Here is a 25635-nt window from a genome sequence, read left to right as displayed (position 1 = left end):
GAAATTATACGGCTTCATTAGTACGTGCTGGAGCGGTGTTCACAGTGCTAACGCTTAGCTTATTTTCTCCGAAGTTTACACAAGTGAAAAGCACTTCTGGCCTTCAGTTTTAGGGGTTAGCAATCCTTTGATTGAGTTAAAAGGGAAAGAAACACAGTGGTTTGCTGAAGCACCATAATCCTGCTTTAAATGATTGTTGATTTGTATATCATCAATTGCGAACCAAATCCAGAATCCAGTTGAGAAAGCAATAAAATGGAAAGACAATGAGGGTAATCGTTCTTATTTTCTGAAAATATCAAGTACACCACTCAGGAAGCTTGGTAAAGCTTAAGTATTACAAAGGCTATCTCAGGTAAATCATTATTCGACATCATAACATAGTTAGGCATAATCAACTAGCTGTTGGTGCCTCAAATTCTCGCACTTTATTTCTTGTATTTTCCCCTCCAGCTTAGTTGATTCTGTCAGAAACGAAAAGGAAAATATGTTAAAAATGATTCAAATTAACTTCAGATATAATTCTTCAGGGGAAAAACTTACGCGTTACAGTCGGTGGTTTTGGAGACTGGGATATCCATTTGAACACCGCACTTGGTAGGGAGAGCTTGGGCAACGTCGTCTTTTATGTTTGGGTAGCGATTAGCTGCTGCCTTGACACAGGTGCACGCTGCTCGCTTGTCTGCTGTAGTTGAAGCCATTCCCTTCAGGTCCTTCACCCCTTCGCAGCATGCCGGTTGTGGAGTCCCCCCAGCCATGAGGTAGGACATGCACGGAACCAAGCAGGCATCGACTTGGCCACAAGTGATGGCCTGGCTGGGCTCCACCATGAGCTGAACCATGGCTAGCACAACAATGGCTATGACCACTCCCTTCATTTCTCCTACAAGTCTTCTAAGTTTCTTGAAAATTTTTGGTTGGGATTTTTGGAGCTGATATGTTATGAGCTTCGTTCTCACTTGCTGTGGGGGAAGATTTGATCTAGTATTTATAGCACTTCAGTGATTGCGTTCAGTGGGGAAATGGATTGGGTTGTAACAAGATCTGTTACAGTGTTTTGGTTTTTTTATTTGCTTGCATCTGTCAGCTGCTATTTATTTCAAAATAGCTGAGAGGATGAGTTCTTGAAGGCACAACTGAATCCAACCTTATCTCTTTTGCTTTAAGAAAACAACCACATATGATTTCATGGCAATAATGAATCGAAACCGAAGTAAGGCACACACACAACTTGTTGGTTTTCCAAGGTAACTAACGTACGTTGAGCTACCAAGTTAATACTTGTTCGCTCCAATAAACCGGGACTTCAGAGGAGTGTGACCCCCAGGATCCAAGTTTAGCAGCGAGGTTCAAGGTCATTGAACTGCTCTTGGAGCTAAATTCATGTTTGATACTTCCAATAGGAGTTCAGAGAGTTGCAAAAATCAAACCCTTTTAAGCTGTGTTTGGATCATGGAAGTAAAAATGAAGGGAAAGGAAAAGACGAAGAGAAGAGTGAAGAAGCTAAATAGTTTCTTTGGCTGTATTTCGTCATGGGGTTTGAAATGTTCATGCCTAGATTTTAGTTTCACTAATAAGAAGTATGCATGGGATCCGGGTTTTAGCACTCCGGAAAATATCTCTAAGAAGAACGAGTGATGAGATGCTTCTGTTGTTCCGTTGATATTTGTAACCAAATAATTATGAGTAGGGGTGATTTCGGTTCGGGTTTAGTCGGTTTGGGGTAATTATTTCGATCCCGATCGGAGTTAAGTTCGGGGTTGGATTGGTCCTGTTGGGGATTTTGGTTTGCCCGAAATCTTGTGATGGACAGTCAAGATTAAACACAAAATAGATGAATGGACCAAATTAATGTAAAACATATAAAATATATAGTCGGTTCGGTACTAGTCGGTCCACATAGTTTTAGTTAGGTTCGGTTCGGTTCGGTCCGGATAAATTTTCAGGTAACCGAGACCGAATAGAAATTTGATCGGTTCAGTTCGGTCCGAACGGAAGCGGAAAAAGCCTGACCTTACCTTGATCGAAACCGAACCGATCAGTGGATTTTTTCGGATTTTTCATCCGAAGTTTTGCACACCTTGAGTTTTGTCCTACTTCAAATTTTTTTTCGCATTTTTTAGTTTTGCGTCAAACTTTTGTGGGTTATTGATTTGTCTCGACAGGTGGAATAAAAAAAGTTAAAAAGTATTTTTACTCTAAACATTTTTAGAAATACCCAAGATAAAATTCAAAAAGCCATGATTTTTTAGTTTTCCAATATGTTTCGTCAAAGACGAGACGATAATCCACGAAAGATTGGCGCAAAACTAAAAAACGCAAATTATTTTGAATAAAAACAAAACTCAAAAAGTTTAAAAAGCCCCTAAAACTCTTGGAGGAAGAAGGCCTCACTTTTAGCTTTTCGTTGAATTTTTTTGGATTAATTGTTCGTCCTGATAAAAGGAATCCAAAAAAAAAAAATTGGACCGAAGTTGAAAAAATTCATATAAGACGTTACGATAGATAAAAAAATATCAATTGTTTGAGATTTTTTCTTCTTTAGGGAAATTATTTCTTAGTTTTCGTCATAATTTTTTATTTTAGACTTCTCTCATCGAGACAAATGATCAATCCAAAAAATAAATTTAAATGCAAAGGAAAAAATATCAAAATAAAAAATATAACGTAAACTCAGTGACTCAATCCAATAAATCCAAGTGGCCGCTTGAAATCTCACTAAAAGCCCAAATTCGCAGCCAGGAGGTTTTATAGTAATCACACTTTTAATAATTTGCAGCAAAAAGTAATTTGATGCGGCGAAGAGTAATTTTATACGGCCAAGAGGCATGTAAAACACAAAAGAATCGTGAATAATAATCATGTTTTCAATAATTTGCGGCGAGCAATTATTTGCGGCCAAAAGTAATTATTTGCGGCCAAAAGTAATTATTTGCGGCCAAAAGTAATTCTATGCGGCCAAGAGGCATATAAAACACAAGAGAATCGTGAATAGTAATCACGCTTTCAATACTTTGCGGCCACGAGTAATTCATTGCGACCCGGAGTAATTATTTGCGGTTAGGATACTTCCAATAGGAGTTCAGAGAGTTGCAAAAATCAAACCATTTTAAGCTGTATTTGGATCATGGAAGTAAAAATGGAGGGAAAGTACAAGATGAAGAGAAGAGTGAAGAAGCTAAATAATATCTCTGGTGTCCCTATCATTTTCTTTGGCCCTGATAAATCCCTCCCTGGAACCATGATCCAAACAAAACCTTAACTTATACTAATCTTTACACAAGGGTTTGAAAACACTGATTTTGGACCAAAGATCCCAGGAGTAGCTTAAGTGCAACAAACAAGAGCCACTGATTTGTTTGTTCCATCAGGTCATGGGATTTGAAATGTTTCATGCTTTAGATTTTAGTTTCACTACGGGATCCGGGTTGTAGCACTCATGAAAAAAATCTCTAAGAAGAACGAGCGATGATATGCTTTCCGTTGTTCCGTTCATATTTTGCTCTTTCGCATCTTTCGGCTCTCATTTTTGTTACGATGATGACCAAAAACCTCGAAATGATCATCCTTTGGCTAAGAGCAGTTTGCAGCTGACATATGAGAGCAGAGAAAAAACCAAAATAATGTAACAGAAATAGGTAAGGCCTATCCTCTTATCTGTTCTCCATGATGACCTTAACTCCTTATATACCCTTACCTTCCTTCTAGCAAACACACAAGAAAGAAGCACATTTTGAATTCAAACCAAAAGACCAAACTAAAGTGTCCAGTACAAGGGGGAAAAAATATGAAGGGACTAGTCATCGCCATTGTTGTGCTAGCCATGGTTCAGCAGCTGATGGCGGAGCCCACCCGAGCCATCACTTGTGGCCAAGTCGACGCTTGTTTGGTTCCGTGCATGTCCTACCTCGTGGAAGGGGGGACACCACAACCCGAATGCTGTGACGGGGTGAAGAACCTAAAAGGAATGGCTTCAAATATAGCAGACAAGCGAGCAGCGTGCAACTGTGTTAAGGAGGCAGCTAGTCGCTACTCGAACATAAAAGACGACGCTGCCCAGGCTCTCCCTGCAAAGTGTGGTGTCCAATTGGATATCCCCATCTCTAAAACCACCAACTGTGACGCGTAAGTTTTCCCCTTAAACATTATTCTTGAACTTAAATGGCTTGATATTGAGTTTGCTTTTTCTTTTGACAGTATCAACTGAAGTGAAGGTGATCGTGTATACCGCAAATAAGGCAAGGGAGATTCAAAAACTAGCATCTAGTTAAGCCTTTGTAATCCAAAAGCTGTACTAAGCTTCATGTCATACTTCATGCGAGCTTCTTAAGCCAAGTAGGCATATGTCTGATAATAAGACTGTCGCATTTATCTTTCTGTTTTATTTGTGTGATTCTTCTGTGTATGTGTGAGCGCGCACGCGCATTTGTGAAAGATCCGAGCAGAACAACAAATCAGAACCCTATTTTCATAAGCATCCATAAATGCTAGCAAATGCCAAGGCAATGGTTTCTGAATTGGGCCTCAATCAACAATGCACAAATTAGACTACGAGGCAAGGTTCTTGCCATGCCCTCCTACTCCCTCTCAAACTGCACCATATTCTTTTCCCCTTTGAATTCAATCAATCGTGCTTATCGATGAGAACAGAGGAAAGAAGCGCGTTTTCTCCAGTTGCTTAATCACTTAAAGGAACTTGTAGTCCCTCACTATTGGTACGGTGACATGACTCATCCCGGAGATATGTCATTTCACTATCAGTTCCGTCAATTAAACATGGTTTGACAAAAAATGCGGCGATATATACGCGGTTAGTTTCCTCCAAAGCTCCAAAACGGCAAAACCTTAACAATGGGAAGACCCTGGAACAGAAATTCACAATCCAATACGCCATTAAGCCGGTGTCTAGATGATGGATTTCGGGAGAAGACTGGAGAGGGAAAGAACAGAAACAAAGCCAAGATGAAGCTAAAAGTTTATTAATGTGGTTTCCTAACCATTTTCTTTCCTTCGATAAATCCCTTAACAAATCCATGATCTCAAGTAACACAACCTCTCAAGTAACACAACCGGTAGCTGTGGCCGGCGGGCTGCGGGTTTTGCGGGCGGTGGTTGTGGGTCGATAATAATAAGGTGTTTTAGGGTTTGGGGTTTTTTTTTTCTTTTCTGTTATTCCGGAGTATCCGGTTCTTCTCTGACTGGTTTCTCCAGTTTGACTGTGTTCCAGTTTGGGTTTTCCTCGGATCTGGAGGGTAGAGGAGGTGGGTGAATAACATCGCCGGGGTTCGGTCTCCTCGAAGCACTGTCAGTCTGAGGCTTCCTCAGATTCGCCGGTGTGCGGCAGTGGAATAAGTTTGTGGTGTGTTCAGCTTCAGCGACTCGATCCGACAGAGGAGCGTGCAGATCTTCAGGCGCCATGGGTGAATCAACTGTTGGTTTTGCTCCAGCATGAGAGCTGTTTTTCTCTTTTGTTGTTTCTTAGTTGTTGTTGTTGCTTTTTCAGATTTCAGTCGTGCTTTGATTTATGCGGGTTTGAGCTGGGGTCCGTTAGGATTTTCTACTGCCTGGAGCTAAATTGGTTCATAATTTAGGTGTTTTGTTGGTCCTGCTTGCAGAGGGTGCCTGTCTCGAAGTCTGGGTAGTTTTTGGGTTATTTCCTGTACCTTTTATGCAATCTTCGGGCTTTGAAATGAAATTGACAGTTTAAAAAAAAAAAAAACCCTCTCAGTACAGTTAAACTGGGATATTCTGTTAAACACAACGTAATTGCGCAAGTTGCTTCCAGAAATCTTGGTTTTGTCCTTTAAACTTTAGGCCCTGTTTGTTTGAAGAGATATGTGCATCCCAACACGGACAGACCTCCACGAACCATTAACTTTACGCCTGTTTGTTTGTTGAACTGTGCTACACACACAGCAATTTGTGCACAGATTGTGCACAAATTTCGTTGTGGGACCCACCACGGGTCCCACACAAATCATCCAAGCCGTTCATTAAATGTAAAATATTTTTTCAAGGGTCCCCGTAAAAAATAAGCTCAATCCAATACCTATAGGTACTTCATCCAACTATCTAACTTTTCATTCAAATTTCCGGATAATGAAAAGTTATATGATTGGATCGAACACCTATAGGTATCGAATTGAGATTATTTTTTACGGGAACCCTTGAAAAAATGTTTTACATTTAATGGACGGCTTGGATGATTTATGTGGAACCCGTGGTGGGCCCCAAAAAAAACTGTGCACAATCTGTGCACAAATTGTATGTATGTGTAGACTTTCTGTTGTTTGTTCGAAGGGAATATACAGTATAATCGGGCCCCCTCACTCCACTCCACGTATAAACGTGCGAAACGGCTGTGAGACTGTAGAAATTAGTCCAAAGTTCGCATAAACTGACCCGGATCACCTTCGTTATAAAAAAAAAAAACAAAGAATAATAAAAATATACAGTATACATTACTTAATACGGTGGAATTTTATTTTTAGTAAAATTTTAAATTATTTTACAAATACTCTGCGCCTCATTCTACATGACAGTGGACCCCTCTATAATGATCCATTAATCAGAAAAACCAAAATTTGATTAATTATAACCAAGTAGGTCTTTTTATTTATTTAATTAAACTGAATTAAATCAGACGTTCCTTCCTAATTTTTAATCCATACTGTAAAATGTAATTAAGGGGAAAACGTGTTTAAAAAACGTGGCTTCGTTAATTTTGTACTCCATCAGCTTCTTCTCGATTCTCATAGGCATAGCTAGGTGACGAAGGAAGAGGGTTCCGTTCGGTAGATCAGTTGGTTGATTCATGGAGCGTTGGATTGGAATTTTGAAGCTTCCATTGAACCCTAAGAGTAAGAAGGCTGACTACAGAGTTGCAGTGTCTCTCTGCCTCTCTTCTTCTACCAAAACCTTAGCTGTAAGTTCTAGCAATCAAATTCCCTTCAAACCGTCAATTTTCTCTTCAATACTGGTTTTGTTTTGCTATAGCCACACTCAAGGTGATTGATTACTCTTCCATTTCTTTTTTTGGACTGCATTCTTCAGAAACACCATTTTCATTCTGTTTCTTGTAATGTAAGAATCATTCAAGATTCAGATCCCTTGCCAAACCGCCACGAAGAATTAGTAGGTCAGCTGAATATTCGAGAGAAAACAAGCCGGTAATTTGAGAAGTCATTTTGTATTACACTTTAAATTTTGTTTCAACATCTTTCTGCTTTCAGTAATTCATGGAAGAATGAAACTGACCGCACCAGTTACAAGAGAAAATCTCATGATAGTGAATATGGGTCCTCCTCACCACCCATCAATGCTTGGTATTCTTGACTCATCGTTACCCTAAATGGTGAAGACATTATTGAATGTGCACCAATATTGGGTTATTTACACATAGGGATGGAAAAAATTGCAAAAAATCAAACAATTATACACGTTTTTTTGTCGGGAGAAGCTGAAGTCCGATGATTCTTGTCCCGTAGATCTAAAAAAAATCGCATTCTGCATCACTGAGAGATACCATGATTCCATTTTACATGACATGTGAATGACAGATACCTACAGCAAATGTTATCTTCTTCAGCGGAGATCGATGTGAAGGCACTGGAAATCCTGTGATTGACAGGCTATCCAATCTGCAGAAAATTGCTGAAATTCTGGTTTCGAAATTTGGTGGTTCTATAAACGCTTGGGTTATTGAGGCTTCCACTTTTAGTGGCTCTTTTGCTGTTTACAAGGACTTTATTCCCACGGTAAACTGCTGGGGAGAGCCAAAATCATACAACCCGACTGGATTTCCAGCTTCTGCATCAACCATTACCCTCTTGTCGAATTGCCTCCAAGAAGTATGTGTGATCAGCTTGTGTTTTCATGCCTCTCTCTTTGTGGTATTTGATTCTTAAGTTCAATTAGCACCTCCATATTATTCTGCTAGTTATACTCCAGCATGTCTATGGTACTTTTAAGAACTATGCAAAGGCATGAAAATGTGAAGCCTGATGGTGAGCTACAAAACGATGAATTCGAAGCCCAGAAACTATAGGTAGGTTCATGTAAAGGGAAAACAAATTTGGTACCATCTGGACTTAGAAAAGATGGGAATATCAAGAATGTTGAATCATATGAAAGTCTAATAAATTCACCCGAACATGAAGGAAAGGAAATCTTAAATCGAAGCAATGTTTCTTCATGAGGAGAATCTGCAATCAGGCAAAAAATGGAAAACTGGTAGTAGAACCTGGCATGTGTTCGACAGGGACACTGAATAAATCTTTAAGGGTGTGTACACCTTCACTTTATATTGCTGGGATCTATTCTGCTTGTTGCTTCTTTCCGTGACTGCAGGTTTTCAATTTGGTGTATCAACTATCAACCCAAGAAGGTGCCTCTAACTTGTGTTCAGGATTTGGTTGAGTCCTTATTCATCTGATTTAAATATTTGAAAATGTGTTATCCCAGCTTTATTCTTGCATTCCAAGGTGCTTCACTTAATGAATGTTATTATTTTCTTGTCAAGTTTCTTATGAAGTTCTGCGATCATCGCTGGAATGGTCACCCAACTTGTTTCCACTACATGTTCCAATTTAGCTGCGGAGGTCATGTATGTTGCTGCCACAAAATAAAATGTGGATTCATTAATTGTCCATATGGCAGGCAAAACACTTGATTTCTCAAAGGCATGAAGAACGATACGAAGCTGGGGTACCCTTGTCACATTTGCCTCAACCCAAAACATCGGTCCTTGGATTTAGCAAGGGTGGAACTGTACTGAATCAGTTAGTAACTGAGCTTGGCATTTCTGCTGCCAAATCCTCCGAAAACCCAACCAAGGTAAATAAAGAGCTACTGAATGAAGGCCCTGTTAGTATCCAGGAAGGAAAGAGGAATCAAATAATCCCAGGGTCAAAAGAAAGCCTCTTGGACAGCATAGCTGAGATCCATTATGTGGATGTTGGTTTAAATTCAGCCGGAGCGTACATCAACGAAGGAGATGTAATTGAAAGACTCTCCAAAAGCCTAGCGCAAAGGGCTTCTGGAATTCGTTTTGTTCTTCATGGAACTCCAAGGCAATGGTGTGATAGCAGAAGAGTTTGGATCAAAGACGAAAAGGAGAAAATGCTCGAGCTGCTTAAGTTGGGAGCTCAGACAAGCGGTGGTAAACTGCTTGTGTGTGAGAGATTTTATTTTGCTGATAAGCCTCCGAATCTGCAGATGCATTTTGAAGTAATAGAAAAATTGGAAGTGAGTTGATTGCTCTTATCTTGAAGGGAATGCATGGCAGGTAGAATTGGCTCCATGAATGGTCATAGGCTCATAGCTACAGGGCATATTGAAGACAAGATGTATAATACTTGCAAACTGTAAATCATTGGCAGATTGTATTGGCTCTTAGTGGTTATGTATAGCTCCTTGTTCTTTTTATCTGTTTATAATGTTAATGTGATGTATGATTCCTGTATAAATAGATTGCCGTTTTTGTGAATAAATTACAAGCTGGATCCTGTGTTTCATATTCGGTTTGGAATGAGAACGTATGCCGAGTTCTCGATCAGCATTCTTCAGACTTGACTGTTTGTGGACAAAACTCCATACTGTAGGCCTTGCACCATGCAGTCTCTGTCTCCTATAAACATATTCTGTGAAAAAACAAGCTCAATCCAGCGGACCTGTTTCAACTCAGATTCATAATTCAGCAACAAGCACTGAATAAGAATATTTGACTAATGATCACTGAATTCAGCTAAAAGCCCATAAAGTCTAGAAAACAGCGCTTTACTATAATTGAAGAAGATATTGTCACACTGTCAACCAAAGAAAAAAGGTAAGATGCTGGTCTCTGAGTTTGAACCATTTATACAGCACCATTATCGCTGTTTATAATCTATACAGAACCCAAAATAAGAAAGAGAGAAATGCAAGAAACCCAAAATGCATTTCAGAGGCGCTTTAAACTGCTGTCAAACCACCAATGGAATGTAACTTAGGCTAAAATGTATCCAATGACAATTCCGGTTGAACTTGTTTTCTCATTTGTGAGCTACTCTTTAGAATGGAGTATATATCTGGTGCTAAGGCGCCTTAAATGCTGTTGAACTACCAATGGAATGTAACTGAGGCTAAAAGGTATCCAATGACAATTCCGGTTGAACTTGCTTTCTCATTTATGAGCTACTCATTAGAATGGAGTATATATCTGGTGCTATTCCAGGTTTTGAAGGACAATTCTGGCAAACACTTTCGCGTCAAGTGGGGCCATTGCTGCTGCAGCTGCAACACGCAGAACCCGTGGAGCTCCAGCATCTCGAAGAAGTGCTACATGGTGCGGTGCGTGCCGGCTACCTAGAGCGGTGAACTGCAATTCAAAGAACATAATCGCAGAGGGATACATTCATATTAGTGGATATCATCCACTTCGAGAAAATGATCTTGCAGAGAGATACAGAGATCATTTACCTGGACAAGTGCAAATATGGCACATGCCTTGATTGTGGAAGAAGGATTTCGTAGCGTGGCCACGAATCTTGCAATCATGGTTTCACTGACAAGCGTAAAGTTGAGAACAAAAATGAAGTTGAAAAAATTAAGAACAAATTGAGGAAGCATGAAAGCTTACAGTTAAACAAGGAAAAGCTAGAGTTAATATGCCTTATCTTCTTTGACATGTAGACATAGCTTGAAATAAAGTAGAACTCCTTATAAAATTACAATGGAAAAAATATTGGGAAAAATATTATTTTGGAAACAAGTCTATTTTTTTTTTACACACAGAGAGAGAGAGAGAGAGAACCTGCATCTCAAATGACCTGCTTCCTGAATATGAGATGATTCTGCTACTCACCACAAAGGTGCAAGGGACGATGAGGCAGCAGCAGCGGCAAATGTTTGTGGATCAAAAAAAGAACGGAGAAAAGATTTAATGCTCTTCAATGCCTTTCCCTTAGCCGTCTCTATGCTAGAACTTCTAGATGTGCTTTTCAGATGAAGTTCCTATCAGTGCAAATTCATCCATTCTGTACATAGTATGCACATTTATCAGACCACACAATTCTGTTACCAGCTTGATATCCAAGAGGAAAAGATTCTAGTGGTAAATAGCATGATCATATCGCATACATTTGCTCAAACTCAGAAGATGCAACAGTTTCCAGAACTATTGAGAAGTGGACACAGTTGAAATTATAGGGAAATCTAGGGAATAACAAAATTCATTCTTTTGACCTACTAAATGGGATACATTCATATCTTAAATAGGCAAAAGGGTGTAAGCACTTTACAAAACTCAGGAAGAGCGGAAAGATGAACGGATTACTAAAACCATCTTATTTGGTTAAGATACAGAAGAGAGGTGTGATCAAGTACCTTCCATCAAACATGTATGCCATTGCCAATGCAGCCATGAAACGTACCATTTTGGATGGAGAACAAGAACAAACATGAACAAGGGCTGGGACTCCCCCTTCCTCCACTATACGGAGAGCATTACCGGGGTTGAAAGCAAGATTCCAAAGAGCTCCGGCAGCAGTCTCATGGACGCTCTGAAATAGGATAAACATGAGGTTTAATTCATGTGCAAAGCATGAAGTAGTACTTAGATGTTCAATGTGTTAAAAGTGGGCAAAACCCCTTATCCATCCTCGTCTTATGCCTAACTAATTGATGTAAAGCAGCTAACCGCGTAAATTTGTGATCCTAATAGATCAATGATGGGAAAGATGTACAAGCCTATCAAGAACGCCTTCAAAACTTCATACACTTGGTATATTGGCATCTCATAAATATAAAGAGATGAGTCCAAAGAAGGTGAAAAGAAACCAATAATAGAAAATCTCATTCGACAAATAAATATCCTTGAGCAAAACTAATACTCGAGCAGCAGAATGTACGAGCGCTATCAGAGGTCCTCCGCATTGTCCAATAGCAATGCTAACGTGGAAACAACAAAAAAATCATTTACAAGAATTGTTAAGCCAAAACTAAAAGAATGAACTTATCTTCTTTTTTTTTCGATTTTGGAATATGACCTGTTATGCAAAACAGTATAGACTATCAAGTACAAGATGACAATAACAAAGTACAGGAAACTTAAAAGAAAACTACTACTACGCATATCTTATTCATGGTTTGGTTTGTGGTTCTCAAATTTAAGATATCTAAAGGGTAATGGTTTCCACACTCCCTTTTTTGGTAAAGGCACTCCATTTTCCGTCCTTTAGTGAAGTTTTTAAAAGACAAGAAATGAAGTGCACTAATCAAGAAACGAGTGTGAAAATCATTTCCCTATCTAAATTCAGTGAACATTTATGCATTAGTTGGACCTTAGAAGTTCCAACCAACACTGTTTCTTGCTATTACCAAGTCATGCCTACTTGGCTTAAAGTGCACAGTAGTCTAGTCGTCCATCACAACCTCAGCACCATGTAGGAAATGGCTGTCAAGTACCATCCATAATGCCAGCAATATGTTAAAATTGTGCACATCCATGCCCCTACTTTCTGTTTAGAAACTACAAATCAAGTCTCTTAGTAACTTTCTTTTAAATGGGATAAGTTTTGTTGTCCTTCCCTTCCCTAACTCTTCTAGTTCATTTCCAATTTATTAGCCAGAATTTGGATCATTACAACTAAACCCAGTTTCTCCAAGTGTCTGGCAATATGAATTCACTCGTGCCAAACAAGCACCGATAGAGGCTAACTCCGTTAGATAGTTCAGCAATAGTTGAGGTAGAAGTGCATGGCTATACAAGTCCTTGTGCATTTTCACTGATGCAATGAGAACAGCTAAGAATCCGCCAATGTCAAACCAGAACAATGTAGCTGAACTAAAGCCTTTTAGGCTGCTTCAGAAATGAAAGGTGTTAGAATTATATTAGGCAACATTATCTTACCAAGTTTTCTAGGTTTTATTGTCGTGTTTCCTGTTTAGTTTAGGGTATTATTCATCTTTCCTAGTTAGTCTATGTTTTCTGGTTATGCATATTTTCCTAAATGTTTAAGTTTCTCAATCACCAAGTCTTGTAGCCTATATAAAGGTATGTCAGGGCTATGTTTTATACACATCAATGAAAAGACAGGTTCTCGTCAATTTATTTTTCTAACATGTTAAAGCATCCAACAGGGAAAGCTTAATGGACACATGTCCTTTCCTTATTACTTTACCGGTTTACCCTCAGATGGGTAGAGGCCCTGAATGTTGCCATGTCTACTTATACAACTACTTCATTGTTTTATCTCATTCACAAAGACAATCCCCAAGACGTCTCAATGTCTAAAATCTACTTCTCTTTCTACATATACCTATATTGAATCTGATCTTCCTCTATAATTATCTCCTCTTTTTCTTGAAGTTGACAGCAGAAACAAGTTGGTTACAGGCAACCTAACATACAAATAAATAGGATCAAGGGATGATGCATTACATGAAATGAAAATATATATTGGTATTGCTAAAACAACAGTCAGCAGTAGCAATCATGATTCATGATGATAATGACGATCATAGTAACACTTTACATGTACCTATTCTCTTCCAAGATTGCCAATCCCCACAAAGTGCCAGCAGCGTTCTCCTTGAGCACTCGAGAGCCATTTGAACAGGATTGTGCAAGAGAAACCTATATAACCAACATGAGAATTTACCCTCATCATAACATAACTTGGTGTTCAGATTCAGATCTTTTTTTACCTCCACAAAAATCATGTTTTAAACATTAAAAAACAGAAGTTGAACTGTTACAATTTATAGGAGCTCAGTATAACGATTTTCCAGGTGCATAATTCCCCTACTGAACTTTGATGAAACTAATAGCTCTCCTATTAACTAAGAAGAGCAGGACTCACATATGCCCTCTCTTTTCCACAAAGGCTCAAGGCAAACCAGTGATATAATAAGGGATATATAAAAAAAAACTTAAGAAATACCAAGCACAATAGACCCCATTTCCAGTGGCATTCCCAATTGCAAAAAACGGAAATCTTGTGTACCTCGTCAATCACTGGAAACTAACAAGACCATAACAAAACATAGAAGACTTGATAATAGACCCCATTTCCAGTGGCATTCCCAATTGCAAAAAATGAAATCTTGTGTACCTCATCAATCACTGGAAACTAACAAGACCATCACAAAACATAGAAGACTTGATAATAGACCCCACTCCCTCACTCCCAATTGTTTCTTGACTTTGTCCATCTTTTCCGCTCAGAGATTCCCAAAATGGTGTTTCCTTGAAAACATAACTTGAAACTTTCCTATTATCCTTTTGGAGGGTAAAAAGCGAACATCGTGAATCTTCTCATTTGGAGGGCAAGTTGCTGGAACATATTTTCATATGAGTTCACTTCATTAAATTTTTTATCTCCTAAATTCCTAATGTGGGGCAGGGAAGTACTAAGGATGAAGTATGATAAAATCTCTATATTGAGACTGAACAAATGACAGCACATTATTGTTCATAAGTGAATGATGCTGGTTACTAGGAGACTTCATGATATTTTTTTTGTGGGAGGCGGGGAGAGTATATATAGGGGCAATATTCTTCTTAAAGAAAATTTACAAGGAGCATTGGAGCTTTCCAACACGAAACAGCTATATCTTTGCTTAGTAATCATATAATATAAACCACATGTGTTACCAAAAATGACTGCCTATCCAGCACGTGAGAGAGAGAGAAGAGAGAACATATGCTATTAACATTACATCTGTTACTTTAACAGTTTATATTACATAATTGTATCTAGGACTCCTCACGCTGTCAAAGCTACTAAATTGCTTGCATAGAGAACGCAGGGTATGATGGAATTTCATTCTAAAGAAAGGAATATGTTGAACTCAACCGTTTGGGTTAGGGGGCAAAAAGGAGTGGGGGTTGGGACTTGGAAGGAGGTATTTAGCTGAATAATATATCAAGAAGAAAGAGAAACATCCTTTTTGATATATATTACAAGTGAGGGAAAAAGACAAAAGACAAATGACTAATATAATCCTATATTTTGTATATAGTAAATGGTAAGACACATAGTAAACAATTGAGAACTAGTATTTTCGAGCAAAGTTAGAATCAGCGGATCAAGTGAGTTCAAGAAATTCCCAATTTGAGACATTAACTTTACACTCATGTTCGTAGCTACAATTAATTTTATGGAGTGTCAACTGTCAAGAATCAAGATAACTAGAAGAGATTCCATTTAATACACAGATTTCAATTAATATGGCCCCGCAATGAAACCACTGATGGCAACAATTATGTCATACACATTCCTATGCCAATGTTTTGTAACCCGTGGTACTGTTATCATCAAGTTATGCATACATGATTACAGAATGCATATGCAAACATACATTCTGCTTCATCGGTGCATGAATATATGCACGCAGACACATGAACGGGAACATGCATTTATGTAACCGAGTCCCATGGAAAGGGAAAAAAGAGCCATACAAATGCTATTATTGAGGAGCCATGCAAATGACAAATATGCAAGCATTGAGGGCACAAACATTGCTAAATTTGTTGATCAGCCGGATTGACTTTTAATAGTTCACTTTTGTCTATTTTGCTTTATATCCCTTTTTTTGTCAAAAACAAACCTTCAAGTCGCACAAACGACAATACACATGTCGGGGCTGTTTACCCTGAAAAGATGGATAAGATAAGGTACATAGCACATGGCAAACAATCATCAACACCTTTATCAAGCAATTTCAAAACAACATCTTATGAAATACTCCGTTATGGCACATAACTAATTCTAGGAAGTTGAATTGGTACATTCAAATGTTGTGGATAGGAAAGGTTTTGACACAAGAGAACAATAACATACCAAGGCTTCAACACCACCAGCTGCCGCAATTGCTTCCGGATGTCTTCATCATCAAATGACAAATTCCACAATGCACCAGCAGCTTCTAGCCTGGTTGAAGCAAAGGGGCAACAATAATAAGAAAACACTCATTTAGGATAACCAAACCAAGCCTTAAGTCCCAATCAATTGGGGTCGGCTATTCATTTAGGATAATTATAAGTAAATTTACAAGAGAATAAATGAAGTTCGCAAAAACAAAGAAGGATGACAACTAGCCACCACATGACTAGAATGATGGTGAGTATATGAAGCAAAGTCCCACATTGCCTAGCTAGGAAAGTGATGTAGAGAAAATAAGTGTGAGGGTTCCCTCACCCCAAAAGCTAGTTGTTGGGATAGAGTTCTAAGGAAGACTATGTGAAAGGGTATTGATTGACTTTGATTAGCATGATTTAAATGAACTACGATGATACAATCTAACTAAAGGTCAAATTTTCACATTCAACTCGGCTCATCTCAAATGGAAAAAAATAAAACTTTAAATATGATTTTTTTGCAAGGGGTGGCTCGAATACAACTCGGATTATGATCATGACCATCGTGGAATTGGACAAACGATTAATGGACTGACGAGGTTTCCTCGCATTGGATGGATCCTTTAGTGGGGTTTCCCATATAAATGGAGCTCTAGGGTTTGTGCGAATTGTTACGGATATTGTTGGTTCAAATTCTCTTCTTTCATTGTTTTCATTGTGTTGTTTCCTTAGCTGATCTACGCCTATGGACATAGGCTTTAAGCCGAACCTCGTAAACCCTTGTGTATATGTTTTTTTTTTTTTTGACATTACCTTGTGTATATCTATGATTGCTTTATTTTTTTTCTCGTCTCTATTATAGGATAATATTAGAATCCAAAATCCAAAACCCTTAACCGAAAGGCCTAACATGGTAGGATAATGATTAGAATCCAAAAATTGTCTCAAGAGACATTGTGAAACTCGTTCTCACAAGTGGTATCAGAGCCAAGGTTCGCTCTTCAAATCACCACCCGAACGTGGTAGGAGGTGGGCGAGTATGTAACGTAAAGGACTAAAATTCCACCCAAACTTGCAAAGACTAATTGCCCTAGTGGACTGCCCGCTACGACAACCCTTAGAGCCTATAAGGAAAGCCTTCTCAGACACCACTTTTGTTTTACGTGGTGGAACTCGGTCCCAAAATAGACATAGCGATATATAGAACTTAAAGATATCATATATTGTGATTTAAAGACAACCTCGGAGAGGGAATAGAATGATAATTTTCCCTAATTTTCTGCATCCAAGCAATTGAAGTGATATATCTACCAAACTCAACAAAAGTCATGTCTCATGCACTGCAAGTTGGCTACATGAATCATGTCTCTCTATCCTGGTTGATCAAGGTTCACGATCAACTCAGCTCAACAAAATGTCGTAGAAACCATTTTTGAGGTTGATTACATTAATCCTTAGCCATTCGCTCAATCAAGGTCTTAAATCCAGTTAAACCCACATGCTAACATGTATTTCCTTACTGTCGCTGTCGATATCAAGCTTGGTATATTTTTCAAATGAAGAGAGATTTCGGGTAAATCTCAAGCATCAGTGGGTTGAAATATGAGCCACTTCTATCATAAAATGAGATTTTGCTCAAGTTCAACAAAAAAGGAGAGAATTTCCACCTACAATTTGACACAAAGTTTTAACCCCTACCACGTGGACCCAACATCCTCTCCATTATTTGCCTTGCACAAGTTATGCTCACAGAAATACATGGTAACTTTCACTGAGGCAAAATTTACATACATATCCCCATATTTGTAGACAAGTTGGAATTTCTTCAGATAAAAACTGAAGACCGAGTTAAATTCTAAAAGAGAACAAAAAATAAAACTGATGGGCTAGGATTTCCTTTACAAAGGAAGTGACAAACAGTTGAGAAACATGATGATTGTATGTAGTGTACGTATTAACACAAGCATCCTAATTCCTATGTTTCCTTCTCTTGACACTTTTGGTTTTTTATATTATAGTTCACAGCTACAACATTTCACTTGCCTCCTGTTTTGAAAATCTTCAGAAGCTCAGGTTTCGTGCGGAAGGTTCAAATTTGGACCATCAAGGGTTAGCGGATTGGACTAGATTACCAAATGACACAGTGATCCATCTGTTTTCAACTCTCAATTATCGGGATCTAGCAAAACTTGGCATCAACCTGCCGAATATGGAGGAATTTAGGTATGTCACCATGTTTGTGGCAATTGTTGGATCTTCGGGCCCACAAATGCGAGGCAACTACAACATCTTCACTTGCCTCCCGTTGTGAAAATCTTCAGAAGCTCAGGTTTCGTGCGGATGAATCTGCTGCTGCTATAATAAATCTTAAAGCAAGGGCTTTGCCTGAATAAAAATGGGGACCACAGTGGGGACATTTCTGACACTAACCTTACTGTGATTGCAGCTCGGCATGAGGCACTTGAGATCGTTCAAATTGGACCTTCCTGTAACAGGATTAGCAGCAATGCAATCAAAGCAATTGCTATTTGCTGTCCGAATTTTAGGAAGCTTAGGCTTTCGGGCATCCATGATGTTGAAGGGGATGACATTAATGCTCTGGCGAAGCATTGCATGAATTTGGTTGAAATTGGGTTCGTGGACTGTCGCAACATTGATGAGGCGGCATTAGGAAATGTAGTAACTCTTCGGTTCCTCTCGGTTGTGGGAACGACAAGAATGAACTCGGGTTTGGTTTCACAGTACTGGACTAAACTTCCTAACTTGAAAGGATTGGATATTTCAAGAACTAACGTCACAAGATCCATTGTTTGGATGTTGTTATCATCCTCAGCAAGCTTGAAAGTCTTGTGTGCATTGCATTGCCCAGCTCTTGAGGAAGGTGATAGGGGTTCCACCAATTATTACCCAAGGGGAAAGTTGGTAATTGCTTTTTTTCCGGACATTTTCAAAGAGTTAGCTTCCCTACTTAGGGATATTACAAAGAAAGAGAGCAATGTGTTCTCTGATTGGAGAAATACGAAGAACAAGGATAAGAACTTGGAAGAAATCATGACTTGGGTTGAATGGATCCTCTCGTATTCATGTTTATGGATTGTTGACAGAAGTATAGAGGGTTTAGATGGTTTCTGGCTTAGCCAAGGTGTAGCACTAGCGCTTAATTTAATGCAGAGTTCAAAAGAGGATGTCCAGGAAAGGGCAACAATTGTACTTGGAACATTTGTTGTCATTGGTAATGAAAATGCTAGAGTTGATGGTGGAAGGGCTGAAGCAGCTATGAAGGCCTTGCGTTGAACTCCCGCTGATAAGGCCTTGCTTACCCATACGTGTGGCTTGTGGGTGAGTGGAGGTAACCTGAGTTAACAGGGGTGGTCCAAAAGGGCCCTGCCATGGATAGGGTTTATCGTCACCAAAACACAAACAAAAAAAGAAACACAATGAAATGCACCCAAGGGAACTTAAGCGGCTGAAACAAGTCATCCAATTCCAATCCAAATTGAACTACCTGACACTTTCACGGTGTGAATATGTAAGTTCCACAAGTGCTTCAAGAGCACCTGCCTCTTGTCCAACTTTAACAGAATTGCCATCCACATAGGCCACCAGATTAGCTAAGGCATGAGCAACCTGGGGAACAACTAGACGAGACATTTATGAGAAATCAGCGGACAAAACTGAATGCTCCGACAGGCAGATTTTATATATGGATCAGCTTAAATTCCAATACATCCAAGAATTGAGTTCAAAATGGACAGAAACCTATTACAATATCCACAATATTCATAAATTTAATGCTACCAAAAATAGAAATCACTAAGATGCTATATTCATTCTACTTGAGTTTATTGCGTAATATGAAACAAGTACCAGTAGATGCATAAGAAGCTAAAGGGCCTTCCCCAAGGCAGAAAGAACGCATGAGTTCTGAAATGAAAACAGAGAAGACGCACAGAAGCAGGATCCACGAACTGTTTGGGGAAAATAATGCATTTGGAGACCTCTAAGCTGAATTTATCAAAACAGTTCTCTGATTGACGTCTTACTATGCATGAGGCATTTTTATGGTAAAGCAACTTAAATGTAAACAAACTTTGCAGCTAAAAAAATTGCTAGCTATAAGTATGCAAAACCACTGAGTACATGAGTTTCAATGAGAATGCTGCAGCAAAATAGCACCACAATGAGATGATCTGTACAATAAAAAGCCCATGAAAATAATGATCTCCACATTGGAAGCCTTAGACAATGTTGACTAGAACATTTAACATTTTACGAGTAAAAATGTCGACTAGATATGTCGAACTCAAAGCTGCAAAAATCAAATATTAGTAGGCTAATATTAGAAACAGTGCACCTGCTCTTGCACTCCAACTAACTTGCAGTTCTGAGCTAGCATCACCAGAGCACGTAGACCACCTACCTCTGCTACCACCATACTCAATTTGTCATCGGCTGCAATATTTGCCAGTGCACCAGCAGCATGTTCCTGCAAACAGAAACAGAAAAGAACAATGAACCACCCCTCCTAACAAAAAGAAAATAAGTAGTAAGTAATAATATGAAAAAATGGAGGTGCCTCTACTGAAAATATGTACCAGCACTCTATCCCCACTGGTACACCATCTGAGAATAAGATCAACTAAAGCTTTCACACCACCAGCCGTAGCAATGGCTTCCTACAAAGGAAAATCTGGTTGATTGGAGTCTGAAAAATGGAGCATGTTTAGATAATTAGAAAACAATAACTGTTAAAACAACCTTATGTTCTTCCGCGACAGAGAGATTCCATAGTCCTCCAGCAGCCTCTTCAGCCACCGACCTACTCATAGACCTTGCCAAATTTGAGAGAATTTCGATTCCTCCTTCCTCCACAACAGCTTTTGCAGCATCGACATTTATAGACAAGTTCGTTATGGCCTATGCACCCCAAAAGGAAAAAAATAAACCAAACTTAGGTCATTGCATGTGAAAGACAAGCTTAAGAAACCGTAACATGAGCAAAAGAAGTTAGGGGTAAGAATGTTAACTTAAGACCCACTGCATCGATGATGTATTTTGAGATTTTAATTAAATCAACTTAACTTTGTTACTAATGCACATACTTTACCTCAATAAGAAGATTGGGCAATGAATATAATGACTGTCGATAACTACCACCTAAATATATTACTTTTTTCTTATTTGCAACCCAAGAGAATGATATAAACCAAACGAAATCATTGCATGCAAAACATAAGCTTAAGAACAACCACAATGCAATCTCAAATGGTAAGATGATAAGAATGTGAACAGTAGGACATAGAAGCAGAAAATAGTCAAACTAAAACAAAGCCAATTTGGGTTGATTACTAATGGACAGATTTTACCTCAATAGAAAGGTTGGACAATGAATCATGACCACTATCACATATTTCACTATAAATCCCAACATTTTTTGCATCCCAAAGGAATGAAAAAAAGGTAAATTTGGTTCATTGCATGCAGGGATAAAAGCTCAATATCTACTATAATTCGAGCAAAAAAAGTTAGATGATATGAATGTCAATGTAAGACACACTGCATCAACAGAATATTCTAAAAATATAACAAAACGAATTTAAATTGATTCTTAATCGATAAATAAGCCTACAATATGAATATCAAACAATCAATCATGACCCTTATCCCTAACTTCCTTAATGTTACCTGTTTACGAAATAAAATCCCACATTGTTTGGGTACGCGACGGTTGATCTCTAATATAATGGTGGAACCTCTCCACCTAATAGCTAAAGCTTTTGGGTAGGATATAAGTTTCTACATGGTATCAAAGCGGGGTTCATTTCACCCCACATTCGCACCCCACGCTGACCGACACAACAAAAAGGCCGACGATAATAGACCCAAAAAGAGTCTACACCTGACAAACCTCAAAAACGGGTTGCACGTGAGGGGGATGTTGAGTGATACAATCCCAAATTGCTTGGGTATGAAATGGCTAATCACTTAAGATTTATGTTGGGACCTCTCCACCTAATAGCTTAAGATTTTGGGTAGGATATAAAGTTTCTACATTACCTTTGTTGCTGCTGATTGAAGCCCCTCCCTCCAAGATTTTGCGAGGTTGAAAAGGAGACATATCCCACCACCACGCATAATTGCTTCGGCCCTTCCATAATCAACTCTAGCATTTTCATTACCAATGACAACAAGCATTGCAAGTACCATTGTTGCCCTTTCCTAAACATCCTCTTGTGAACTCTGCATTAAACTAAGTGCCAGTGCTACACCTTGGCGAAGCCAGAAATCATCCAAACCGTCTATACTTCCATCAGCAATCCATAAAAGTGAATACGAGAGGATCCATTCAACCCAAGTCATGATTTCTTTCAAGTTCTTATCCTTGTTCTTCGTATTTCTCCAATCAGAGAACACATTGCTCTCTTTCTTTGTAATATCCCCAAGTAGGGAAGCTAACTCTTTGAAAATGTCCGTAAATAAAGCAATTACCAACTTTCCCCTTGGGTAATAATTGGTGGTACCCCTATCACCTTCCTCAAGAGCTGGGCAATACAATGCACACAAGACTTTCAAGTTTGCTGAGGATGATAACAACATCCAAACAACGGATCTTGTGACGTTAGTTCTTGAAATATCCAATCCTTCCAAGTTGGGAAGTTTAGTCCAGTACTGTAAAAACAAACCCCAGTTCATTCTTCTTGTTCCCGCAAATGAGAGGAACCGAAGAGTTACTACATTTCCTAATGCCGCCTCATCAACGTTGCAACAGTCCACAAACCCAATTTCAATCAAATTCATACAATGCTTCGCCAGAGCATTAATGGCATCCCCATCAACATCATGGATGCCCAAAAGCCTAAGCTTCCTAAGATTCGGACAGCAAATAGCAATTGCTTTGATTGCATTGCTGCTAATCCTATTACAAAAAGGTCCAAGTTGAACGATCTCAAGTGCCTCATGCCGAGCTGCAATCACAGTAAGGGTAGTGTCGGAAATGTCCCCACTATGGTCCCCACTGATTTCACGCAAACCCCTTGCTTTAAGATTTATTATAGCAGCAGCAGATTCATACGCACGAAACCTGAGCTTCTGAAGATTTTCACAACGGGAGGCAAGTGAAGATATTGTAGTTGCCTCGCATTTGTGGGCCCGAAGATCCAATGATTGCCACAAACATGGTGACATACCTAAATTCCTCCATGTTCGACAGGTTGATGCCAAGTTTGCTCGATCCCGATAATTGAGAGTTGAAAACAGAAGGATAACTGTGTCATTTGGTAATCTAGTCCAATCCGCTAACCCTTGATGGTCCAAACTTAAATCTTCCACAGTTTCCGGGTAACTAGGTAAAACCCCCTTATCGTTTCCCGTCTTTGCCACCTTCCTACAGGCCCTTCGATCCATATTGTTATCAGTTCCACACACTATACCTCAGCCCTCAAATTAATCAGATAAGAAAAACAAATCCTACAACCTGAATGACCCAAATTCTGAAAATAGTCAAAGAAAAGAAAGAAAACTTGAAACCAGAACCCTTTCACCTCAAAAACCCAAATCTTGAAACCAGCAAGGGATATCACTACAACAAAATCTAATACCCCTAAACCACAAAGGCCCAAATTCTCACAGCAGTGATGGACCAACAATAGACATGAGAAGAAAAAAGCAAAAATCAACCCAATAAAATCAAACCATAAACTCTTTAAACAGGAGATGAAATGGACACAAACACAAAAAACCCTTTTCCCCACTCTCAAAACCTCAAATCAGGAATCCAGTAAAGGACCCATCAAACCCAAAAACGATTGCCCTTCAACCTCAAAACCCCCAAACTAGTGACATTTGTTGAAGCAAGAAACCAGGCTATATACATGATCACATGGTATTGCACAATGCACATAGTATTGAAAACTCTTACTACTATAGAAGAAAATCCAAGCCAGCAATGTGAAAACCACCAACCATAAATGCGTTACTGTGAATGAGTTAAAAGTGTGATTTGGCAAACCTTGGAAAGCTTGGGAGTTGTTGGCTCGGGGATAATACCCTTATTAACTCCTCTAACAAACCCATTGTCTTTGTATAAGACTGCATGGACAAAGGTCCAATGAAGCTTTAATGGCGTGGCATCATAGAAATAGAGATAAAGATAGAGATAGTAAAACAGGTAGAGAAGGAATGAGAAATGAAGGCAAAGCCGAACCCACAAAGAAGTAGTCCACACCTCTCCCTTCTCCTAAAATTCCCTCTTTGGGGTTACAAAGTATGAATTCTAATAAACACACACAAACACACACACACACACAGAGTGATGGGTATGGGCTAAATGTGTCAAAAAATTAGAGCTTTAGATGGAAAGATCAAAGAAGGAAGCAATGGTGTGAAAGCGCCAAGCAATTGTGAATGTTGGGACGTTATTTGAGTTAATCATTCCCCTTTTTTTGGGGTATATACATATTGGAAGAATTGCATTACTACAAACTCGACTCGCCAGTAAAACATAATCTCGGAGCAATTACAAAATCTAGCATATCAATAAAATGTAATCTCGGTGCAATTACAAAATCACCTATGCTAATTAGTATCAACCATACTTCATAGTGCTAATGTGGAAAAAACATAAAAACATTTAATCGGTTTTCTTAAAATGTAGAAAAGTAAGTCTCTTTATTGCTAAAGGAGCTGGCGGGCTTATGCATCAAATCTTCTCGTGATTATGGAGATATTTCGTTGGTATATAGGCAGAGAGTTCAATAGTCAAAGAAAGTTGTAACGAAGGAAAGATGTTGCTTGTAAAATATTACTACTCCTTTTCTGGTCAAATCTAGGAAGTAGCGTATGCATATAATCTTGCCAAGATTATGTGGATAGATGGGCACCGTATCTATTTCCCTTCTTTTCTTTTTTTGAATTACATGAAACAATTTGTTCCACCGGGCAAGAATGCACCTATTCAGACACAAACTCCTCATTTAAAGCCCAAGTTATTTACAAAAAAAAATTTGTTGCAAAGGTGGGTCAATCCATCTGAATAAAAAAGGCAATTTTATTTTTGTTATTTTACTAGCAGCAACCCTGTGCTATGCACATAATGAAAGTAGAGCTTAAGTTTAAAAGCCTCTAACAAAAATAAAAATGTCTAACAAACTATTCGTACTCGGCACAAAATAATTCATTTACGCGAAGCAGATAAATCTTGAGGGTGGTACTATAGATTTTCCCTGAAACTAATTAGAATGTCCTATTAGAACAGCTTTCTGGCTTTTATTTGGGAACATTTTGAATCTCAAGTGGTAGACAATTGGTTGACTTTTTGTTGCCCGCTCCCTCTTAATTCATACAGGTGCATGTTAAGCACAAATTAACCTCACCCTACGAGTAAAATTCAATTCTCATGTCTGCTATGGAGAAGTACTAAAATTATTAAAGAATCTCATATGTGGTTCACCTTTTGATTAAGGGTTTTTTTTTTTGTCAATCGATAGAAGAGATCATTTCTATCCAGTAAAGAACCCATCAAACCCAAAAACGATTGCCCTTCAACCTCAAAACCACCTAATTCTCAATCAACCAAACTAGTGATATTTGTTGAAGCAAGAAACCAGGCTAAATACATGATGAGCACATGGTATTGCTATTGCACATGGTATTGAAAACTCTTGCTATTATGGAAGAAAATCCAAGCCAGCAATGTGAAAACCACCAACCACAAATGCGTTACTGTAAATGAGTTAAAAGTGTGATTTGGCAAACCTTAGAAAGCTTGGGAGTTGTTGGCTTGTGGATAATACCCT

The 25635-nt window shown here is 38.7% G+C and overlaps 3 protein-coding genes and 1 pseudogene across 3 annotated transcripts; 2 read left to right on the top strand and 2 right to left on the bottom strand.

Moving 5' to 3' along the window:
* Nucleotides 1-318: 318 nt before the first annotated feature.
* LOC131331797 (non-specific lipid-transfer protein 1-like) lies at nucleotides 319-1196 on the bottom strand. The gene is made up of 2 exons (XM_058365725.1): nucleotides 544-1196; nucleotides 319-464 (listed from the first exon to the last, which is right to left on the bottom strand). Exons 1-2 carry the CDS (start codon nucleotides 876-878, stop codon nucleotides 455-457), a joined length of 345 nt encoding a protein of 114 aa, XP_058221708.1. The 5' UTR covers nucleotides 879-1196; the 3' UTR covers nucleotides 319-454.
* Nucleotides 1197-3787: 2591 nt separating this feature from the next.
* Nucleotides 3788-4271, top strand: LOC131332540 (non-specific lipid-transfer protein 1-like). Its single transcript, XM_058366846.1, has 2 exons — nucleotides 3788-4118; nucleotides 4198-4271. The coding sequence occupies exons 1-2, from the start codon at nucleotides 3788-3790 to the stop codon at nucleotides 4269-4271; spliced, it is 405 nt and encodes a 134-aa protein (XP_058222829.1).
* Nucleotides 4272-6723: 2452 nt separating this feature from the next.
* LOC131331796 (uncharacterized) lies at nucleotides 6724-9515 on the top strand. The gene is made up of 3 exons (XM_058365724.1): nucleotides 6724-6925; nucleotides 7560-7850; nucleotides 8659-9515. The coding sequence occupies exons 1-3, from the start codon at nucleotides 6815-6817 to the stop codon at nucleotides 9253-9255; spliced, it is 999 nt and encodes a 332-aa protein (XP_058221707.1). The 5' UTR covers nucleotides 6724-6814; the 3' UTR covers nucleotides 9256-9515.
* A 219-nt stretch (nucleotides 9516-9734) lies between these two features.
* LOC131331795 (protein ARABIDILLO 1-like) lies at nucleotides 9735-23843 on the bottom strand (annotated as a pseudogene).
* Nucleotides 23844-25635: the final 1792 nt, after the last annotated feature.

Source organism: Rhododendron vialii, chromosome 7a (assembly GCF_030253575.1).
Source record: "Rhododendron vialii isolate Sample 1 chromosome 7a, ASM3025357v1".
Taxonomy (NCBI): Eukaryota; Viridiplantae; Streptophyta; class Magnoliopsida; order Ericales; family Ericaceae; genus Rhododendron; species Rhododendron vialii.
This window is presented reverse-complemented; position numbering and strand designations above follow the sequence as displayed.